Source organism: Falco biarmicus, chromosome 1 (assembly GCF_023638135.1).
Source record: "Falco biarmicus isolate bFalBia1 chromosome 1, bFalBia1.pri, whole genome shotgun sequence".
NCBI lineage: Eukaryota > Metazoa > Chordata > Aves > Falconiformes > Falconidae > Falco > Falco biarmicus.
Genome location: NC_079288.1, coordinates 37,536,396 through 37,557,004, shown reverse-complemented (window position 1 = coordinate 37,557,004; position 20,609 = coordinate 37,536,396). Strand labels below are relative to the sequence as shown.

Sequence of the window (20,609 nt, the reverse complement as noted above, 5' to 3'; positions counted from 1 at the left end):
AGAAACTTGGAAAAAGCTGGCATCACCCACGTTCTTCTATAAAGCAAACTGCTTTTCAGCACAGCAAACAGGCTTGGAAATAAAAGGCAAAGCCACGTGTGCCCGTGGCTCCGTCCAAAGGCAGCAGACACTCTTCCCTCCGAGCAGTGCAAGCCTTAGAAGTCAGTGGAACTTCTGGAATTGCTGCCACTCCGCAAGCCAAAACCGCCTGCAGCCCAGACACCCCACAGCTCCGTTGCCTCCTGCTTGGTGCCACCAGCACGAGATGCAAACGTGAACACAAGCAGCAGATCCCATTTACAGGGATTTAGGGATAACGGCTGCGCCACAGCTGACTGAAAGCAACAGGCAAATTCCCGCACGATGGAGCTTTACCCATCAGCTTCCCAACTCCAGGCAGCAGCCACCCTGCTTCCAGGTGCAGTGCCACAGCTGGTTAAGCGGGCTCCCAACGGCAAGTTGCAGCTCTATGTCCAACCGAAATCCGTTCAGTATCCCGGGGAAGGGACGGAAACGGAACCGAGCAGGAAACAGCGGGAAGGGAAAGGCGCAGGGACACGGCCCATGTAACAGGGCTGGCGGGTGCCCCAGGACGGCAGCGATGCCGCAGCGGCCAAAACCAGCGGCTCCTGCAGCCCCGGCGGGCACCGGCCAGCCCCCGCGGCCGAGAGGGCGACCCAGACCCGAGCCGGGGCGAGCGCGGGAGCCGGGCCCAGGAGGAGCTGCCTCCAAGGCGCCCGGCCGCCCTCGGGGCGGGAACCCGCCCCACCGCCGCACCGGGGCCGCGAAGCGGCGGAGACCGCCCGCCGGGCCCGCCCGCCGGCTCCCACACGGCCCCCGGGGCAGGGGCAGCGTCCGGCCGGGCGCAGGCCGAGGAAGTCCCGCGGCGGGCCAGGCCCCCGCCCCGCGCACCTGCCGCCCCGCGGAGCCGCGCCCGCGTAGCGGCCGCCCAGGCGGAGAGGACAGCCGCGGCCCCGCCGCGTACGCGCCCCCACCGCGGAGGCGCGGCCCAGCCCCTCACCGGCGGCCCCTCACCTGGCGGCGCCTCCATCCCGCGCCGGCCTCGCCTCCGCCCCGGGCCCGCCCGCGCCCGGCGCCAGGGAACGCGCGGCGGGTCGCTCCGCACCTGGCCCGGGAGCGCGCTCGCGCGCCCCCGCCCCTCTGCCCCTCGCTACCTCAGCGCTGCGCCCCGCCCCGAGGGCAGCCTCTCGCTCCCGCCCTTCCCCTCGCCGCAGGCCAATCGGCACTCCGCCCCCCTCACAGCCACAGGTCAATCACCGCGCTACTCCGCGGCCATCGTCCCGTCCCTTCCGCGGCGAGGACCAATGATAACGCCGCCCCACTGCCAGTCCCTCCCACCACGTGCCGTGGCGGGCAGCGGGCCCGGCCGCTCTCCCCGCGGAGGCCTACGTCTGCGCCGGGCCCGCTGCCGCTCGCGGGACGCCCCTGGCTCCCGCTGAGGGAGCAGCAAGCCCCCGTCTCTCCTGAGGCACGAACCAGCGACGGGTTCCCCACCCTCGAGGTAGGCCTCGGGCAGGCGCCTCGCCTTGGTCCGTCGGCGAAGCACAAAAACAGTGGTACGCTCGGGTCAATGTAAAACCATTTTTTTAATTCTAAATCACTTTCACAACAGTGAAAATTAGTGAACGGTAATGGTAATGCACTAAACGAGCCGTTACAGGCTGTGTGCAGTCAGAGTACGGGAGGGGGAGTGGTACAATACAAAAAGCACACCGAGAAAAAGGTAGGAATGAAAGCGTTAACACTTTTGGACTATTTCATTCTTGGATTGCCAGAAAATAAGGACTCAGTCATGTTTCTGCAGCTACCTCCATCTAAATCCATTCTGTCTCCAATCAATAGATGGGGAAAAACCCAAAGCCATTAAAATTCTGTATTTGAAAACATAAGTGTTATTTATAGTTTCAATACCTCTTGAATCTATTACAGTCACTTTTCTGTCCTCATTATCGGAAAAAGGCTTTAAAGGGATACCCCACTCCTCCCTGGATAACCTCTGCTCTTAGCATCGACTTTCCCGATACAAAAAGGAGAAGGAAAACCATCCCGTTTGCTATCACACGAACTTTCCTTTTCCATCAGCAGGTGGTGCTGCCTGCTCATGAAAGGAAATCCAAGCCGCGACGTTGTACCACGGCCCGTTGCTCACAAGAACGCAATAAACAGCCTTTCTCCTAGAAAGGATCCTAGTTACCAAGGTACGCACTTGAGAAGAACCACATGCAGAAGAAGTTAAGCTTCTCAAAAGTGCCACACAACAAAAGTTGAAGCACCACTTCAACTACTTATAGTTGAGTGATATATTCTGCCACATTATCATCAAATTGGATGTAATTTTGACTAGATGTGGTAAAACACCGCAAGAAGCTTTGCAACGTTCTACTTGCCAAGTGGAATTTTGGAGGTTGGCAAGTAAAACTTCAGTCATCCCATGTCTTGATACTAAAAGTGAACAGTTTACAATTACATAAATAAGCTTCTACAACAATTAAGGTGTCCTGCCCAGGAACCTCATCCATACACTAGAAGAACCCCAGCTATTGAAACAAAGTTTCTATGAGTTGATTTGTTTCGTCAGTTGTCTGTCTACTACCAGGGAAGTCACAATATTCACCTTGCAGGAAATCATCATGACTATCAGTGACCTGAATCAAAATAATCTAAAAATGTTAAAGAGAAAAAAAAAAATGGAATTACCTAGTCAGAGAAATATTAAAACTGTTCATCTTGCTAGGGAATCTCTCGTATCTGCTGTTCTGAAGGAATCTACACAAATACATCAGGAGTACTCTTTTAAAGCTGTAGACCCAACAGGATTCCAAAATGGCTGCAGAGCACTCACCTTCTAAAATATTTTCCCCTCAGCACATAAATGGTTGTGGTCTTCTCCAGCACTTTGAATTAACGTCTTTGGTAGATACTGCAGACTCTTGCACTACAGCCATTCTGCTATGGCATAGAGTAGCTGTATGCACGTGTAGAGAGCAGCTCTTCCAAACGTTCCCTACTGTAGCATAGGCTAGCAAAGGCAGGATCTCATTTTTCCTGTGTAATTTTACAGTTTGACAATTTTAACCTCAAAACACACGTAAAGATGCCTTTTGTTCCTCTCCCCAAACGAGCTGATCTCAGATCTGTAATAGGATTTTATTTGGAGTACATGACCTTGTGTAGGAAGTCTCAAAGCCTCAGGAAGAATAAACGTAGCTACAGTGACAAGGTTGTAAGGGGATTATCCATGAGTGCAGCCACAGGCCGCTGCGCAGAACCAAGGAAGACAACACTGTTTTGTCAGTGAGGAACTGGGCTGGGTGAGGCAGACAGGTGCATTGTACTGTTCAGCAATCCCACCCAGCTCCACAACGAGAGAATCTTCCAGTGTCTGGCTCCAGCAAATTCAGGCTTTAAAAAATTGCAGCATAAATTTGTATCCCTTCTTCTAACAGCCATTAGAACCGCTTCAGGAGGGGTCTTCCATCACACCAGGAAATAATAGCAAGAAAAGGAACCAATCTCCAAACCTGGTTCTATTTGCATCACGTGCTGTGCCCAAAGAGTCTCAGCAGTGCTGCAGAAGAGTTCCTGAAGAAGTTTGGATGTTGATGTGAAGACATTAAATAACATCCGCAGCTCTGGCAGATCCATCGTGGTTGCCAAACATGAGACACTGATCACACTGCAGAAGTTTCTTTACCTGCCCAGTCTACCTTGGGGCAACTGTTTTTTCACATAAACCTGGTGTCACTTATTGGCACAGGATTTCAAAGCAGCACTCCTTTTAGGAGCGGAGCTCAAAGCTAGGCCCATGGTTTGTAGCAGGAACCTGTTGTACAAGATAGCTGAGCTGAAATACGCTTTTTAACCAATGTTTAATTTCCAACTCTGGTACAAAATGCGAAATTCCTCATTGTGCTGTGGTACCATCAATTCCTGAAGGCCATAGTTAGCTACGGAACCAGACACCAAGAGGTTTAAAATGGGATGGGGATGCAGTTTGTAACTGTTTCAGTGGCCTTGCTGGCCATGAATATACAGAATAATGGAAAAGATTTATGCGATCAACAGCCAGAACATTATCACCAGAGCCACGAACAGGAAGAGGCGGGATAGGAACTGCTCATCCACATACTGAGGAGTCCCTGGAACAGCTGGAAAACAGGAAGTAAAAAAAAAAACAACACAAAAACAATACAGTTCAGCTCCTTCCTCTTCTCCAGAATCACGTATATTTTGAACATAGTATATTCATAAATTGAAAGATATGCAAGGAATCTAATTGGTGAGAAACTTGCTATTTCCTACCCTCAGACTGGCCAGCCATACAGGAAGATCAGAAGGAAGACAAGCCTCAGCTCCCTGAAGCAGGACTCATGGTAAACCTGCTCATGACTAATAGCAGCAGGCAGCTCCAAGTGCCAGAGTACAGGCAGGTCTGCCCACAGTGCTTCTGGGGACAGCGCTGAGCCAACTTCACTGTTCATGGTTTCCCTCCCAAGGAGCTTTAACTTGAGCGCTCCCCCCCATCAAGGTGAAGGATCTCTGAATAAGGAAATGGTACAACAGTCAAAGCTGCCTGTGTAGCCTTGACCAAGGGAACTGCTGAAAAGCATGTGAGCTCTAAAGCTCAAGCCATGCCTTTCTGGAACTGCTGTATTGAATCCACAGATGAGAAGCAGATAAAGAAGTTTGTTAAATTATGGCTGTTACAACAGCATATATTTACATACTCTTTAGCTCAGTCACACCTCCACACAAATTTTCAATGGACGGTGAAGTATAGTTTACAGGCAAGTTAATTTGACCCAAGGACAGCACAGCTCCTTGGCACCACAGGTGTAACATGAAGAATGCCATTCTGTTTCTCATAATTTCTAAGCCATATGGTATGGTGAAGATCTGCCAGCACAACCTCTCACAGAGGAAGTCCAGAAAAACCTGGCCAGGAGGTTTTCTTTTTTCAAAACAGGTAGACTCAGTTTGTCTACAGTGCAGATGGAGAGGAGGTTTTCTGGGGATTACCTAATTTCTAGGGAGAAGGCCACTACTTGGAGTAACCCAACTGTTTTTTCTTAATTAAAAACAGTGAAATCATTTCACCAGAAAGTTACTTCTTGTGGAATACAGACGATTGTCTCAGAGATAAATTTCTGAGAAAGGAACAATCTCTGCTGTCATTATTTACAGAGCACCAGTTTAACTTTCTCCTTCTCATCTTTCAGAAAACAGTCCTTCCCTGCTGTTTTCAGAATACAGGTCTCCTTCATACGCACTTACTGACTCCTTTTTATTATTACTAGAAACTCTGGTCCAATTTGTCTCAGAAGGAGTTCACTGAAGTACCAGAGGAGGCATTTGAATTAAAGGAGAAAAGTCTCCAGTGCCACTGTTCCTCTCCAGTTCTACTGTCCTCTCAGGAGGGCCTTCAGCAGATCGTATGGAAGTGACAAACTTGGTTTTTATATAAGCACTTGTATAAAACGTGTAAGCCATGGACTGTGTTCTCTACTGGGTGTTTCCCTCATTCTGTGTTTCTGTTTATAACACTGATCTACTTTACTTTTCAGAAAGTTTTGTCGTTTAGCAGGCTATTTGTTTAAAAGTTACAAGGGAGTTTTTAAAAATCTGTTTGTGACAGGACTCTTGGAGGAGATAGGATGCATTGTACCTGGAGGAGGTCGCCCATCGTTTATGTTGAATGCTGTTGCAAATATACCAAAGGGAAACGCCCCAATTCCAAATGACATTTGGAAGCCACCATCGCCAAACCCAAAGCCCTGGAATCCCTGCAGAGAACAAAGCAACAGAAGAGAGCTGAAGGAGTACCATGCTGTCTGGCAGCTTTCAGTCTGCCACACTGTTGTTAAATACCACCTTAGTTCTCATGGTTTTAAAATGTTTCACACAGTAGTAAACTTGCCAGTGCAACCCAAAAGTTTGAGAAAATGAAAACTAAGAACCATGCTTGCTTGAAGGCCACAAATTAACAAAAGCAATTCTGTAAAGTTTCTCAACTTAAAATAATACGTATCTGACAATATATCAAAATTAACACTACCAATTCTATTTGGAATGTCTTAACAACATACAAATAATTCTGTACTAACAGCTATTAGCCATATAACTATATGAAAGGCATTGTAAAAAAATTACCTGCATGGATTTTCACAATACATGTGCATCATTTAAACATTCAGTACAGTGATAAATTGCCAGTAGGATGCATAGAATATTATACAGAATAATGGTACAAAAAAAATAAATTACCAGGGGGACTCTAATTAAGGTGGCAGATAAAGTCATCTGGGGCAGGAATGCAAGACATAAGGAAAGGAGGAAAAAAGGAAGAGTTACAATGCAACAACATTGACCCCTATAGGCTCCAGACTAAAATACCACATCAAGTCAAAAGATTAATCTTCTGGATCAAGATGAATCCTACTGTATAAAAGCAGTGCACTGTTTAAGAACCAACTGTATATGAATTTAAGTAGTTGTCTCACATTTAAAAACTATGGAGAGCTCACAGTTCTGTGATCCAGCAAACTGTCCTCTTGTCTCAGAATTAAAAGTGTGATACCAATTCTGAAAAACCCTCTGGTCTATCACCTCCGAACAGTGAGAGGACAAAGGTGATTTCACCCATAGAACAAGAGCCAGACATTTCTGGGTTGATCCTTGATTTGAGGAGTTAAGTCTTTTGACTATGACTCTTCTCAAGCTTTTTGCCATTAACTATCAGTGACAGCAAAGCACTCTGCATGGCAGGTCCTGCACCTGTAGAGACAGGAGGGCAGCATCACTACTGCTAGGTCTTCATACCAGATTCCTCTGACTTAGGGCAGCAGTAGCTAAAAGGTTCAAATGAGGTATAGCAGCTGATTTAATAAGAAGGCAACTCCCTAGCGAGAGAGAACAACTGAGCTCCCAATACATACAGTACAGAAATGTTCCTTATTCACACCCAGCAGAGTTGTTTGCTTGAAGCGTGAGGTATACAAACACTCTCCAAGGACCCTAGGCACAGTTACACAGAAACATGCAACTGTTTCATCAGGTCATGCTCACTGCCATCATGCTAAAGAACACTGTGGTCTGTCCTAGTGGCTACTCCCACATCTGTTCAACCTACGCAAGCTGCTGTTTACATTCACCCTATGCAATCTCCTCAATAAAACCACAGATCCCTCTTCAAATTGACAAGTATCCAAGAGATATCTACATTCTTTCTCTTGTAATGCCATGGTACAGGAACATCCCACAGAAATGCTAGAAGCAGGCATCAGTGCCGAAAACGTAAGTTCTCACATGGATTATACACTGCCATGACAAGTATAGTTTGACAGAAATATACTTCCACAAAGAATTTTCAAAGCAAAGCGTTCCTTGTATTTATATATGGAGAATGATCAAGTATGGAGAGCCTTTCCAGTGATGCCACACAGAGCTGTTTTCATGAAGTACAATTCAAGTTAGCCCATTCTTTGGGATGCTAAGGAGTACTACAGGCACGGAATCTTCTGCCACATCACAGATATCAATTATTCATGAACAACCTACTGGGAATGAGTAAGGAATGTAAACTATAGGATCCTCACACAGGATCTCATGCACACATTATGTTCTCCAGGATGAGTAAATACCACCATCAATATAAACAACTGATTTGCCCAAGCCTGTTTCTTCACTTACCCCTCTGTTCTCTGGTTCAGGTCTCTGTCCTTGGGGTCGTGGTGGAGTTTTCTCTCTGCAGGAAGTTGTGAAATTAGCTCAAGTGCAAGGATACATGACAACAGTATCTGCAATAACCTGGCTAATAAGACAGAACAAACATAAAGCACGCTCTCACAGGGCTGTGTTACAGACCACCCAGTTTATGAACCTTCAGCATCACATCGTGAATTAAGATACTGTACTTTTGCGTAACAAAGTCCTATTGCAAAGTCTAGAAACTGAGGACATGAACAATTTATATAACCTTCTCCAGTCAGATAACATTGATTGCAACCTGCCACTCGTAACTGATAATTAGCAACCAATTTAAATTGAAATAAACTGCCAGTTGAACAAGAAATAAGGTGTGCAAATCCAGGTCCTGAAAAAGCCAGAAATATTTGGCAGAAATGGCAGTTCCATCTCTCTTTTGACAAAGTATTTCAAATTGTGAATCCAGCACTTTGACAGTTTAATCTTAAAACCTTAAACTGAAGTTTAATCTTAAGTTTTCACATAAAAGTAGTTGTATTTAAGTTTCTTACCTGGGGTCCTGCTGCCCAGTGCTACCTCTTCCATACAGAGGAATAACTTTATCTCGACTGATTCCTGCTTTGCAGACAGGACACACTTGTCTGTTTGGCCTGGTCTCTAGCCACTAAAAGGAAGAAAATTACAAGAAAATTAGTGAAAGACCATGAAAACCACAACGCGCAAACCTCACTTGCAGCAAGGCAGAGAGACTTCAGCAATTTCTCAGAAAGCCATGGAGCAAAACATTTTAATAAGTGTCAAGAACTCTCCGAAGTAGAGTTGGCATTTTTTCTGTTGTTCTGGTACAATCTACTTGCTGATGTGTACACATTCAGAACTGCACTGGAGTAAAACATGAATAAATAAATGGTACCAACAGTCCTGCATAGGCCAAGAGCTAGTGTAGATACCTTCCTTTCATCTACCTTTTCTATAATGGTACCACAATATAAAATGCTACACACGCAGAGAAGTACACTCAGCACTTAAGGCTGCAAACTAATACCCTGTGAACTGCCTACCAAAATTGGGAACACTCAGTGTTTAAGAAACTGAACAGGGGGAGGCAAGTGGAACAGAAACAGTTTTATTTTTGCTGAAAGAGCAGATTGCAAGGTGTTGCGCATGAAGTTGCATTAGCAGGTTGCGATTGCCCTGGAGAGAAAGCAGCACATTTGAGAAGAGGGGGATACTCCAGAGAACCAAGGGCTTTATTGAGAAACATAAGCTGATGAAAGACAAAGTAAAAGGAAACCTGTCTTACCTGGTGTAAACAAGGCCAACTGTGAGCATTCCCAGGACAATTTGTTCACGCAGCAGGAAAAGAGGGGAAAACAGAATTAGTTACCGACAACTTGATCCAACAAATGTATCATGTACCGTGGATGGCACAGCTTGGAGACAACAGAATCCTGGAATCCAGCTGGGCCAGTTCTATAACCACCTATTAAAATAATTTCTGAAAGCACAGTCCAAGACCAATCTCCACTGGTCTTTCAGGTTATGCAGTCTAGGTTGCTAACGTGATTCTCTGCGTATCACCTTTGATTCCTGGGTCCTTGTCCATATCAAAGGCCCACAGGGAAGCTTAATTAATCTTAGTATTTACTGTACAGATTTTCTCTTCTGATACCATGAAAGATATCCCTAAGCTAAGCTGCAAACGAGGAAGACGTCAGCAAGAAGACTTTAGGATCTTAAAAGGAGTTATGCAAGGGACATTTAGCTAAAACATTGGCCACGTTCACAGAGTCATAAAATAACCCAGGCTGGACTTAAGGTACCTCAGAGAGCCTCTAGTCCCACGTGGTGCTCAGAGCAGGGTTAGCTACTGAGATCAGACCCAGTTGCTCAGGGCAGAGAAATTCTCATTACACAGAAGTACTCAAGATTAAATTAATATGGCAACTTAAAAAAAGGTCAGAGGCAAACGAGCAAGCTACAAGATAAAACTGCTAAACAGCCATCTGCTTTCAAAGTGGTCCTGTGGTACAGACAAGATACATGCTGTTTTTAAGGTTCTGTTCTTCCAAATCCTTTTGTGCAATAATTTAACCTATCTTAACATGCCATCAGCAAGTGATTTTCTATCTCCTCCTAGAATAAAACCCTCGATTTTCAGAGGTTACATACACTTACACAGAAAAAAATTAAAACGCTCTTTTAGGTCTTGTTTTATTAAAGAGCATAATTTAACCTACCGGGTTAAAATATACTCCTCCCCCAAAAAACCCAAAACATTTGGCCATTTCAATCTTTAATAACTTGTTATCATTCAAGAAAGAGTATATTCTAGACCAATTTACCTAAATAAGAAATGCTGCACACATATTATATTTGTGTGATACGTTCCCCTGTCAGATCAAAGAACTGAAAAGTTAGTATTACAACTGCAATACCATGGGAAAAGAGAAATAGCCCACACGTAAAAGCCTGTTATCTTTTCCTTTTTTTTTTTAATGATATCAAAAGGAAAAAAAGAGCAAGCTTGTAGGAAGTATGAAAACTACAGTTTGGCCTCCAGAACCTAGTTTCAGATGCAGGTTTAGGTATCCACAGGTTAGAAACAAATTTAGGTCTGAACGCAATATTCATACTAGACCAGCCAGTACAAATAACACACATAACAAGCAGTATCAATGACCACTGAACTATGTGGGGATACTTGTTTGTTTGCTTTCACAAAATAATCCAGAAGTATAGGAAGTTTAAAGACACAAAAACCCCACTCCCTGGAACATGAGCAAAGAAAAAATTTAGGAGCAAGACCAAACTGCTCCTAAACCAAAACCATGGCCCCTCCTCATTTTATTTGTCATTTAGAATTACAAAAATCGTAGGCTTTTATATGATCAGAGATACATATGGCACTCTGGTTAATCTGTGGGGGCTTGAATACTTACCAGAAGAGATGTCCGCACAAGCTGATAACTGCATCCTTAGCAGTGTCTAAACAGATGTTACATTCAAAAGTGTTGTCTTGATTAGTATTGTCCCCAGCACCATTACTGCTACTGCTGCCACTGGTCCCTCCAGTATTGGAGTTCTTTGTTGATGTAGAAGTCGTGGGTCCTTTGCTTGCCATCCTCAAGAACGACCCAGACACAAGCTCAAGAAAATTTTCCTGTTGGAATCCTAGCAGTGATAAAACAAAACAAACACAAAAACAAACAACTTTTTGGCATTATAACATTGTATTCTTGTCCTGTTCAAAACTGGTAGTGATTTATCTAAGAAACACTTGAATCCTGTTGTTGATGGTTTTAGTTTAACATAGCCAAGAGGGATCTTTTTTTAGAAACTAAGCTACTTTAAAGTCCTGTAGTATGACCTGGCTGGTATGTGACCTGTATTTTAAAGTTACCAATAAGCAACTGAGATCCACAGCCAAAACAAAACCATCTTCATTTTCTCATAAATGCCATCTGCTATGAAAGAATGAGCTCACCTAGTTATACATGCTCTTCCAAAAATTCAATGCAAGTTATAACTGTGAGTGCAGTCTGAAATAGGATTTAATCATGTAGCAATTCACAGTTTGGACAGACAGACTTAATGCACAGTTTTAAGTTCAATGTTCATTAATTTGGAGTATTAATGATAATAATGGCAAGAAAAGGTAGCTTAGTACTTACTGGTCTCATGAGCAGTATATTGCTGCTATCACAGCAGCATGTTGATATAACTATCAAACATTTTTAGTACTTTCAAACGCAAACATTTCAATCTAGTAGTAATGCAGAAGTATTAAAAATTTTACTTTAATGTGCTTTAATTTTACATACATGCTTTCACCTCTCATTAACATCATCGTATTTATCAAACACCACCATTTTTTATTTCAGTGCAACAACTTCTGCAGTCTAACTCCTTGGTATGCAAATTCCATAGTACCTAAAACTTTGAGACTCAACACAAAGCATTTACATTTCCAGAAACTCTTTTACCAGTACAGGTCTTTAAATCCAAGAACTAAGACAGTTTCAGCAGTTACAGAAATTAATTCATCAAAACAAAAATGTTTAAAATACTCCACTGTGCTTTTCATGAAACTCTGATATCATGTTGCTGCTGCAGGGATATGAATACTTAGACAAGGTTGTGAGAAAGAAACAGGTGATTATCTGAACTTTTTGCAAGTGTAATAACAGTTAAGCATCTTAAAAGGGCAACCTCAATTTCTCCGAAGCTAACTTCTTGGCAAACTTACCCCACAAGCATTAAATGCTTTCCTTAGTGTCCCCTCTTTGTAGCAGTGCTGAAGCACAGGTACAGGGCAGTAAAATAAAACCTCAGTATCTCTAGCTGGTTTTGTCAACAGCTTTTTTCATAAATACAATCCCACTGCACGGCCAAGAAAGCATAATACTCAAGCCTAATGAAGGTATTGCAACGAAGACACTCAATTACAGCAAGTGAAATATATTTTTGTAGAGCTTTTTCACTCAGTTACATCATTTTGCAGTGTCCCAGAAGGGCAGCTTTGTATTCACAGATGCTGCACTTCAACACACATTGCTTTCAGCAGTGCTGACTCTTAGCATTTCACATCATGACTTCATTTACACTCAGCAGCAACACAGTTTGTTGTACAAAATGAAAATGCGTGTTAGTTCAAGGCAGATGGAAATGCTGCCAGCCCACAAACTATATGCTAGAGATGCTTGGATTTTTCACACATCCTTACTACAAGGATCTTCAGCCTATCTTGCTCAGTAGTTTAATGCTTGAAAACTTACCAACTTGGACCTATATATATTTGCTGGGAATTAATATCAAAACTGAGAATACCTTAAAACTAAGAGGAGGTCAACACGTTGTAAAAATCACTAGTGTAATTTTATGGAATGGGCACAAGAAATATCTGGCTCTTGTATCTTGACACATAACACAAGAAAAGCATGTAGAAGAGGTAAATAATTTTTGTGTCCATAAAACCACTGTAAAAAAATATCTTTTTTTTCCAAATTAAATTCCATATATTTGACACCAGAAATCTGGAGACTCATGAAAAAGATAAAATCTGTACCTTCAGAAACACCTACTTTAAAACCCCTTAGCTTTTAGTAACAATGAAAAATAAATAAATCATTAAGTTATGAAGAAGGATGATAGCGAAATCCATAGGAATATCAGTAATGTAATGGAATAAAGATAGCAGAGACAGAAGAAAGATCAAAACGATATAATGCAACAGGCACTGCATCTACTCTCCTAGAAGGTGGTCATTCCTCAAGTCTGTACTGGGATCCTCTCCTCTTTGTCTCTCCACAGGCTGATTGGGCCTGATGACGTATTAGGATGTAGCCAATTTAAAATATCAAAAATATATCAAAAAACAATAATAAAAATCATCAATCTTACTCTGAAAAGCTTTCTCAAACATTTGCTCTTGTCCGTGGAATACCCTTTAACATAACTAGGTCTATGACAAGAGCTGTTGGGGTCTGTTCATCTGCAAATCACACCGCACAAACACAAACAGCAAGCATGAAACAGCATCCAATGGCTAAACTTACATTGGATAATCATACATTGTGTCACTTGTGAGCATAGTCAGCGAATCCTAAAGTAGAAGTTCAACTGCAAAATTCAACTTATTTTGAGTGTAGAACAAGCTCAAAATTGTTGAAATGTCACTTGAGCTACTTAAACTCTGAGACAGATTTTTTTTAGGGGAAAAAAACCCCAAAGAAACAAACCAGAAGTAAACCACAAACTGAAACAAAACCAACCAACCAACCAACACAACAGGCTAAACCAACACCATTTTCACTTCAATTTAGAGTTCAGAATGAAGACTGTGAGTACACCGGTATAGAACATGACTTTTGGAGCTAGGTAAACAGAATTTAGAGATACTAGTCCAGTTTGCTAAACCATTGTTCTTTAGACCAGGCCTCCAAATCAACCCTAGATGCATGATGAGTAGCAAACAACAAGTGAAAGGATATACAAACCAGCTGTAATCTAACTGCAAGTGTTCAAACATCATCCCTATTTTCTTTCTTGCTTCTTTGTTCTCTAGATATTGACAGGAAAACAGCATCTTTGTTACTTAAAAGCCATCTGTATTGGCAGTTCATTTCCTTTAAATCATGACCCCTATGATATCCCAACAGGCTGTTCTGAAAATGCCTGAATCACTGACATTTACTACATCCAAGAATCAAGGGTGGCAACAGATGAATGGTTAAGAAACAAAGAACCCATTTTCACGTTGTCTTCCTAAATAAAAGAAGTCTGGTGGAGCATGAAGAAGACACGGAAGTGAAGATACATGTTTAGGCATCCAGCCCAAATCCCACTGAGTTGCGTAAAGAATAAGCATGGCTGAAAGAGAAGGTGAAACTGGACCCCCGAGCAGCAGACGACACACTGGGACGTGAAAGTTTCATGACAACTGAAAGTACAGGAGGTCCATGCAAGAAGTAAATGCAGAAAACTGGGAAGGTCTATATACTGTGAACAAATCTCACTAACAGGCAGCAAGAAATACATTTTACTCAAATACTTTAAAAATTAAATCTATAAATCTAGTGGGAACAACTGCACACCAGGAAAATGGGAGCCCAATGGCTACTGTAAAAGATCAAGTTTCTGAGCTTAGCAAATGAAAAATGACTGCATTTGCTCAAGTACACTGACCCGACTAACAATACAAGAGAAACACTTCAAGACAGACTGGGAGAGTTTCCACCATAAGTTAAAGCATACAAAAACATCCACTGGAAGCATAGCAGCTGGACAATAATTCAACCTGAGAAAGACAGAGAGGCATTCAAAGCTCATGTCATCTGTATGAAGCAGTTGTACAATACATGTTCGCAGCATTACAACATTAGGGTGTTTCAAGTATTTAATCTTCCTTCACAAGCAATGAGAAAATTTTCTGGTGAGGATATAGGCTCTGGTTAGTTTATTAATAAACTCCAAAGTTTATTCCTCGTTGCAGTATCTAATACATAACAACGAAATAAAGACAGCAGCATTGTTGGATGCTCCAAAATTCCACTAGAAAGACACTTTTCCATATTCCTTTCTGAATGAATCTTACTTTATCTAGGATTACTGAAATTGAAATAATCCAAATCTAGTTTGTTTCTAAAAGAAGTTCTAATTTAGTTTCTGAATTTTTTTCTGCTTAAATCAGCAGGAAAACTTATAAGTGGGTGTGTTTATATAAACTCCGAGTAATATTTTTAGGTTTAGAACTTCTAATATTAATATTAATTTTATAAAATTTGTCATATGCATCTTAAAATTACATTGTCACTGTAGCGATAAGAAACATAACCTGATTAAGTTTAACAAAAATCTAATTCTTAGCCTATTACAGTTGCCCAGACTTCAAGTAAAATGAACAGGTAACCTTAGTTGATAATTGTTGACAGTGCCTAAAGTACATTTACTTCTTGACAGTCATTTTTTTACCTCTCACTAGCTTTTTATCGTCCCCCAAACGTGTTACATTTTAACACCCCAGAACCATTTTTGGAGTTCATCTTTTCACTTCCTGTAACCCCTAAGGCAACACAGACCCACATTTCAGTATTACCACGCAGTGGTCCCAGCCTACAACTCTGCGTGATCGCTTGGTCTTGCAAAATCAGCCACTTGCCCTTGCTTGGCCTCATTTCGTTAACTGGGATGCTGCAACCTATGTCTGCCTTACAGTTGCCTTCCAGGATCAGAGCCCTGGTGAAAGGCTGTTCTGGCAGCTCTGAGGAGTCAGTGCACCTCACAAATGCAAGGCATTGTTACAAACTACCAAAAAAAACCCCCAACAAACCCAGCTAATTAAAGTAATTCTAATTTTTAACCATCCCATAAAAGTCTAATATAGATGCCATGAAAACGTTGCACAAATCTAGACACTTATCCTCTTACCTCATAAAGTCCAAAGGATAAAAAAAAAAAAAAAAAAAAAAAAAGAAACCCGACGTAACCAGTTGGGTAATACTGCCTGAGCATTCTCCTGGTTTGGAGCGTTATGTAAAATATTAAATGCCCTTTCAGTGGGCTAACCAGGCTAGCAGCAAAATGTCAAAATACAATACTAGTGATTTAAGAAGCAGTAAGCGATTCCCAACAGAAAATAAACAATAAACGAAGGCACATACCAGAAGCTAACGCCCCGTGACCGTGCCCTGAGCCACCTAGCCGCGGCGAACGGGCGCCGCTCGGCAGAGGCCGCGGGCCGGGCCGCGCTGCCAGGGCGCCGGGCACCAGCAGGCCGCCGCGCACCGGGGCTGCACAGGCAAACCTCGCAGGCGGCCCCGGGCCGGCGCTCCGGCAGCCACGGTGGCACACGCCGGACCAGGACACCGGGGCCGACCGGGGCCGGAGGCCGGGGCTCCCGCGGCGCCCCCGCCCCCGCTTCGCTCGTTTTAAACGGACGCACGGCCTCTGGCGGCCCCCGGCGCGGAGCGGCCCGGCCCGCTCCCTTCGCGACCCAGAGCCGCCGCCCGGCCCCGGCTCTCCCCGCCCCGCCACCAGCCGCGATCCGTCCGGCTCACCAGCGGCTCTCGCTGCTCCCCGGCCGCAGCCCCCCGCCGCGGAGCCGCTCCCCTGCCAGCGGCCGCCGTCACCTGATCGCCCGGAAGCCCGGCCCTGGCGGAAGGGACTGGCCTCCCCGCCGCCGCGCTGGGCCGCAGGGCCGCGTTCCGCCCGGCCGGGGCCGCGCCGCGCTGCCTCCGGGGAAACGGGCCGGCGGCGCTCGGGCCGGGCGAGGCCTGTCCCGGGCTCCCCGGACGGTCAGCGCTGCCGGCCCGCCCGCCCTGCTCCCCCCCCCGGCCCCCCAGCCGGGCGCCCCGGCCGGTTGTTACCTCAGCGAGGGAACCGATTCGGTGCGAACCGGCTGGGGCTGGCGGCGCGTTCAGCCCCCGCTCGGCAGCCGGCGGCGTCACCCCCGCCTGCGCGCTCCCGGTGACTTTCAGCTCTGTTTCTGTTGCAGTTTGGCTGCCCGCTCATCGCGAGGTGCTGCGGGGGCCGTGTCCAAACGCCCGGCTCTGGAAAGAGCAAAAGCTTCGTCTCGCCAACGGCAGCAAATGAGGGAAAAAATTTTTGGCCCAAAGAGGGAAGGCAGGCAGGCAGGCGGCAGCTTTGAGGGAAACAAACACTTCAAATGTGTGTGCAGAGCGCTAGGAACTGAGCAGAGGAGCATCTCCAGGATGGAAACAGCTTTATAAAGGTACTGACACAGCTGTGAGAAACCACAGACAGAGGGGGACAAAAGGGAGGGAGAGGAAGGGACCTGGTGTTTGCAGGAGTGGGTCAGACAGGGCCGAGACAGGTGACTGAGGCACCTCTGAAGGGTTTTGTCCCTGTGCTGAGGGAACCCCACCACTCCTGAGGACACCGAGGCAGAAAGCAGTGCGAAACTTCTTGTTTCACACAGTGGAGAATGGGAGAATCCTAAAGCAAGGTCTCCCATTAAAGGCCTGCTTTAGGAGGGAATAGTTAAGAAGTGGAGGGAGTTTAGTGTCGAGGGAGCATTTCAGGGGGAGACCGAGGATAGTGTCTGTTTACTGACAGGTGACCTGAGACGACACAGTTCTAGTGTGACGGTTGGAACATGTGATCCACGAAGTGTTCAGCCATATAAACACACAGCTGTACTGAGCCTTCATACTGCTTTCAGTAGCATGTAGGTTTGGCAAAAAACGTGTCAAAATTGGTCAGCCAGCAGCCCAGCTGGAGTTGCCCTACATCTTGATGTATCACACTGGAAAGTTGGTAGTTGAGGTGAAGATAAAGATATTACCGGAAAATTATGGTGCTTGCAGCATTAGGGCACACATTGTAAAGCTGTCCAAACCGTGCTAGCAGTGTATTTGCTGTCTGTGAAAATGTCTTTAAAAAAGCAGGCCATCTCTCATTTTCCACAAGACAGCAAAGCAGCACAATTTGGCACAGCTTCAGCATTCAAGCAAAAAATTGGCATCTCAGTGTTGTATCTAATAAGTTAACAAGGCCCCAAAGGTATAAACGGTATCCTCCAGATGTTGATTAAAACAAGGTTGAGCTTGTGAAGTTTGGACCAACTCAGACTAATCATCATGTATGTCTAGAATCAAAAGAATTTCCATATAAAAAGTAAAAAAAAGGTTGATTTTTGGTATTATAATCATGGGAATAAGTAATGCTCTGAACAGGCTTTATTGTTTGGGTGTCATAAGATAACTAAAGCAATCTGAAAAGAAATACAGTTACTGCCATAGACAACGTAGCCAGGGAGTATTTTCACTGACCAGTGATAATTTCAACATTTTATTTATGTTTTAAGTCTCAGAAGAATGGAATTATATTATTATACATTTCTGTAATGACTTATTTACAGTACCCCTGTTGCACTTAAAGCAAGTGTTTTCTTTTTAAAACAAAAAAGATCCAGAGACAGGCAATGAATAAGATTGGATGAATGGAAAGGGTAGTATACAAGGAAAGAATGAAAATGTTAATCTTGTTTACAGCTAAGGTTAATGGGAGGGGAAGAGACATATTTGCAACAGTAGGTCAGCAGGAGAATATACATGGGACATTCAGATTTACTCCCATAGGCAAAGAGTAATTACATTGAATGGCAATACTAAGTGATGCAAGGGAATACTTTCCTTACTGAAGCTAAGAAATCAGCTTTCAGAGCGCTATATATCACATGCATAATGGGAATAGAAATATCATTTATATTTATGTGTATTCTAATGGTGGTATGTGTATCATTCTTCAGTGTAGCCGGTAGCCAGTAATTGCTTGGAGTTAGAAAAATCTTCTGCCCTGGTTGTCAGTTCGTTCTTGTGGTGTGCACAAGAATAAATCACTTGGATTTACTCACTTTTCATTATTTAAGTCACAAGATTGTCAAACATAGTGTTGATACTTATGGTACGCACAAACCTCATAAAATTCTTAATTACAGAAGTCATACGTGTATCAGGAATCCAGGTCCTTGAACTTCTTGGTATTTTTCTCATCAATTCTCCCTGATTTACTTGTATTTTCAACCCAATGGTATTTTAAAACAGTATTAAAACATATTTGGGAATATTCTTCCTTCCTTGAAATTTCCATGTGAAGCAGTTCCTATCTGTCTGTGGCCTTTTGCCTTTTCAGCAAGAGCTGTTTCCAAGAGCTTCTGCTCATTTCATGTTTCTGTTTTCAGTACCACACTAGAAAGGTGGGAGATCATAAAGCTATTTCTGGTGTGTGACATGCATTCGTCTGTTTTTTTCTGGATTGTATGTCCGGAAACTGCCGTAAGCCCATAAGCACACCAAACTTTGCTTGATCTTCTTGAGTAAACATGCTTTGAAGCATCTGGCACTTGACATCTGTGAAGGCAAATAATTGAGCTGAAACACGGTCACAATCTGTTACAGAAATCCCCATCCCTCTAACAGCCAGTGAGAAGGAAATGGCCAGAAGAGTATTGTTAAGCTTAGATGAAAGCTCCACCATGGCAAGCTGGGTAAGAGCACCAAAGAGAACATCTCCCATACAATCCTCAGTTTTTTTGACTTGAAGATGTAATGCCATTGTGGAGGTCAATTTGTTATCCTTGGAACTTTTAATTCCATATTTAAAGACAAAGCAGTTGCAAAAGGCACAGGCAGAGGAGCTGCGTGTTTTCTTTCCCCTGCCAGAAGTGGGGGGAATTAGATAATTTTTGCCTGATACATTTTACATATCTTAATGAACCTGGTGTGTGTAGTTTTGAAAGATAACTCCTAATGGCAGATGGATCCCATCCTATCCCGTGCTTTCACAGTAGAAGACTTTTGTGCTGTCTACAACATAAGAATGTCTGACTCTCCACAATCAAGAGTGCTGTCAGTCGGTATTTCTGAAGAAATAAGATTACCATTTCAAAGATGTCACAAAACATGGTGAAGTGCTGAGAATTTTATTCCAGTCGCTTACTCTTTCCACATCCTTATTCTTTAATGCCAGGTGTTCTTTCTTTCTGTACAAATACGAAAGCAATACAGGCTTTCTGGTATCATTGGCATGGATTTCACTCTTACTTTGTGTGAGCTGTTAGGTTTGAGAAACATTAAGATATTTTCCTGTACAGCACGTGAAAGGAGGCTGTTCAGCAACAGATGGACATGAAAACAAGCTGTGTTTACTTTCAGCAATTTCCCATCCGTGGGCACCGTACTTCCCAGTAGTGAAACTGCAAAGACTGGGAGTGGGAAACAGTGGCTAGGCCACCTGGGTTCCCACGCTGCCCTGCTGGGGTTTCTCAGCAGGGACGAGACTGGCACCAGCACCAGCCCCAGCAGCACTGCCTGCCCTGCTCTTCACCGAAGGCTAGTACGAATGTCCAGTGTAAACATGCCTTTTTCATGGTATCTCACAATTCTGCACGTGACACACAGTTTCTCAAAGTTTCTTCCAGTTACAGGCTTATTCCTGAGCTTTCCCGGTTTTTGGAAGGATCTGACCTGCAGCCCACGGTGCACTGTTGCTTCCCACCATCCCTGCTTCTCCTGTGAACACAGCCTTCACCCAGCCTCTTTCACAGAGAGGTGAAGAAACCGTATTCAGAAAGGCCTGGAGGTGCTCACGGTAACGCAGCGCTCACGCAGGAGCAGCCCCGCCGCGGTCATTTTGTGGGCGGCTGCCCACAGCCCCGGCATGCTCCGCGCCCGGACTACAGCGCCCAGCGTGCACCGCGGCTGTCGCGCCTTAACATGGCGGCGCCCAGGGGTGGCTCGGGCCTGGACACGGACTCGGACTCGGACAACAGCGGCGAGGCGGCAGCGCGGTTCCGGGAGGCCGCCTGGGACTGCGCTGCGCAGGCGGCGGCGGTGCGGGTGGAGCCGCGCGGCGGTGAGGGG

General features: G+C 44.5%; 2 protein-coding genes and 1 long non-coding RNA gene across 4 annotated transcripts in view; 1 reads left to right on the top strand and 2 right to left on the bottom strand.

Annotated features, from left to right (window-relative positions):
* LIMK2 (LIM domain kinase 2) overlaps window positions 1-1,179 on the bottom strand; it is a 32,397-nt gene extending 31,218 nt beyond the window's left edge. The window contains exon 1 of the mRNA XM_056348009.1: window positions 1,036-1,179. Coding sequence (XP_056203984.1) covers window positions 1,036-1,051 — 16 coding nt within the window. The 5' untranslated portion in view covers window positions 1,052-1,179. The remainder of the gene's footprint in view (window positions 1-1,035) is intronic.
* A 94-nt stretch (window positions 1,180-1,273) lies between these two features.
* On the top strand, window positions 1,274-5,831 carry LOC130153474 (uncharacterized). The gene is made up of 2 exons (XR_008823395.1): window positions 1,274-1,522; window positions 5,657-5,831. It is a non-coding gene; the product is annotated as an uncharacterized LOC130153474 (long non-coding RNA).
* Window positions 1,589-16,733, bottom strand: RNF185 (ring finger protein 185). Of its 2 annotated transcripts, none has more exons than XM_056348299.1 (7): window positions 16,593-16,733; window positions 10,668-10,899; window positions 9,029-9,047; window positions 8,277-8,389; window positions 7,711-7,765; window positions 5,687-5,804; window positions 1,589-4,169 (listed from the first exon to the last, which is right to left on the bottom strand). In XM_056348299.1, exons 2-7 carry the CDS (start codon window positions 10,847-10,849, stop codon window positions 4,072-4,074), a joined length of 585 nt encoding a protein of 194 aa, XP_056204274.1. In that variant the 5' UTR covers window positions 10,850-10,899; window positions 16,593-16,733; the 3' UTR covers window positions 1,589-4,071. The 2 variants fall into 2 exon arrangements, with proteins under 2 accessions (XP_056204274.1, XP_056204264.1); XM_056348289.1 differs by lacking the exon at window positions 16,593-16,733 and adding an exon at window positions 16,284-16,410.
* Window positions 16,734-20,609: the final 3,876 nt, after the last annotated feature.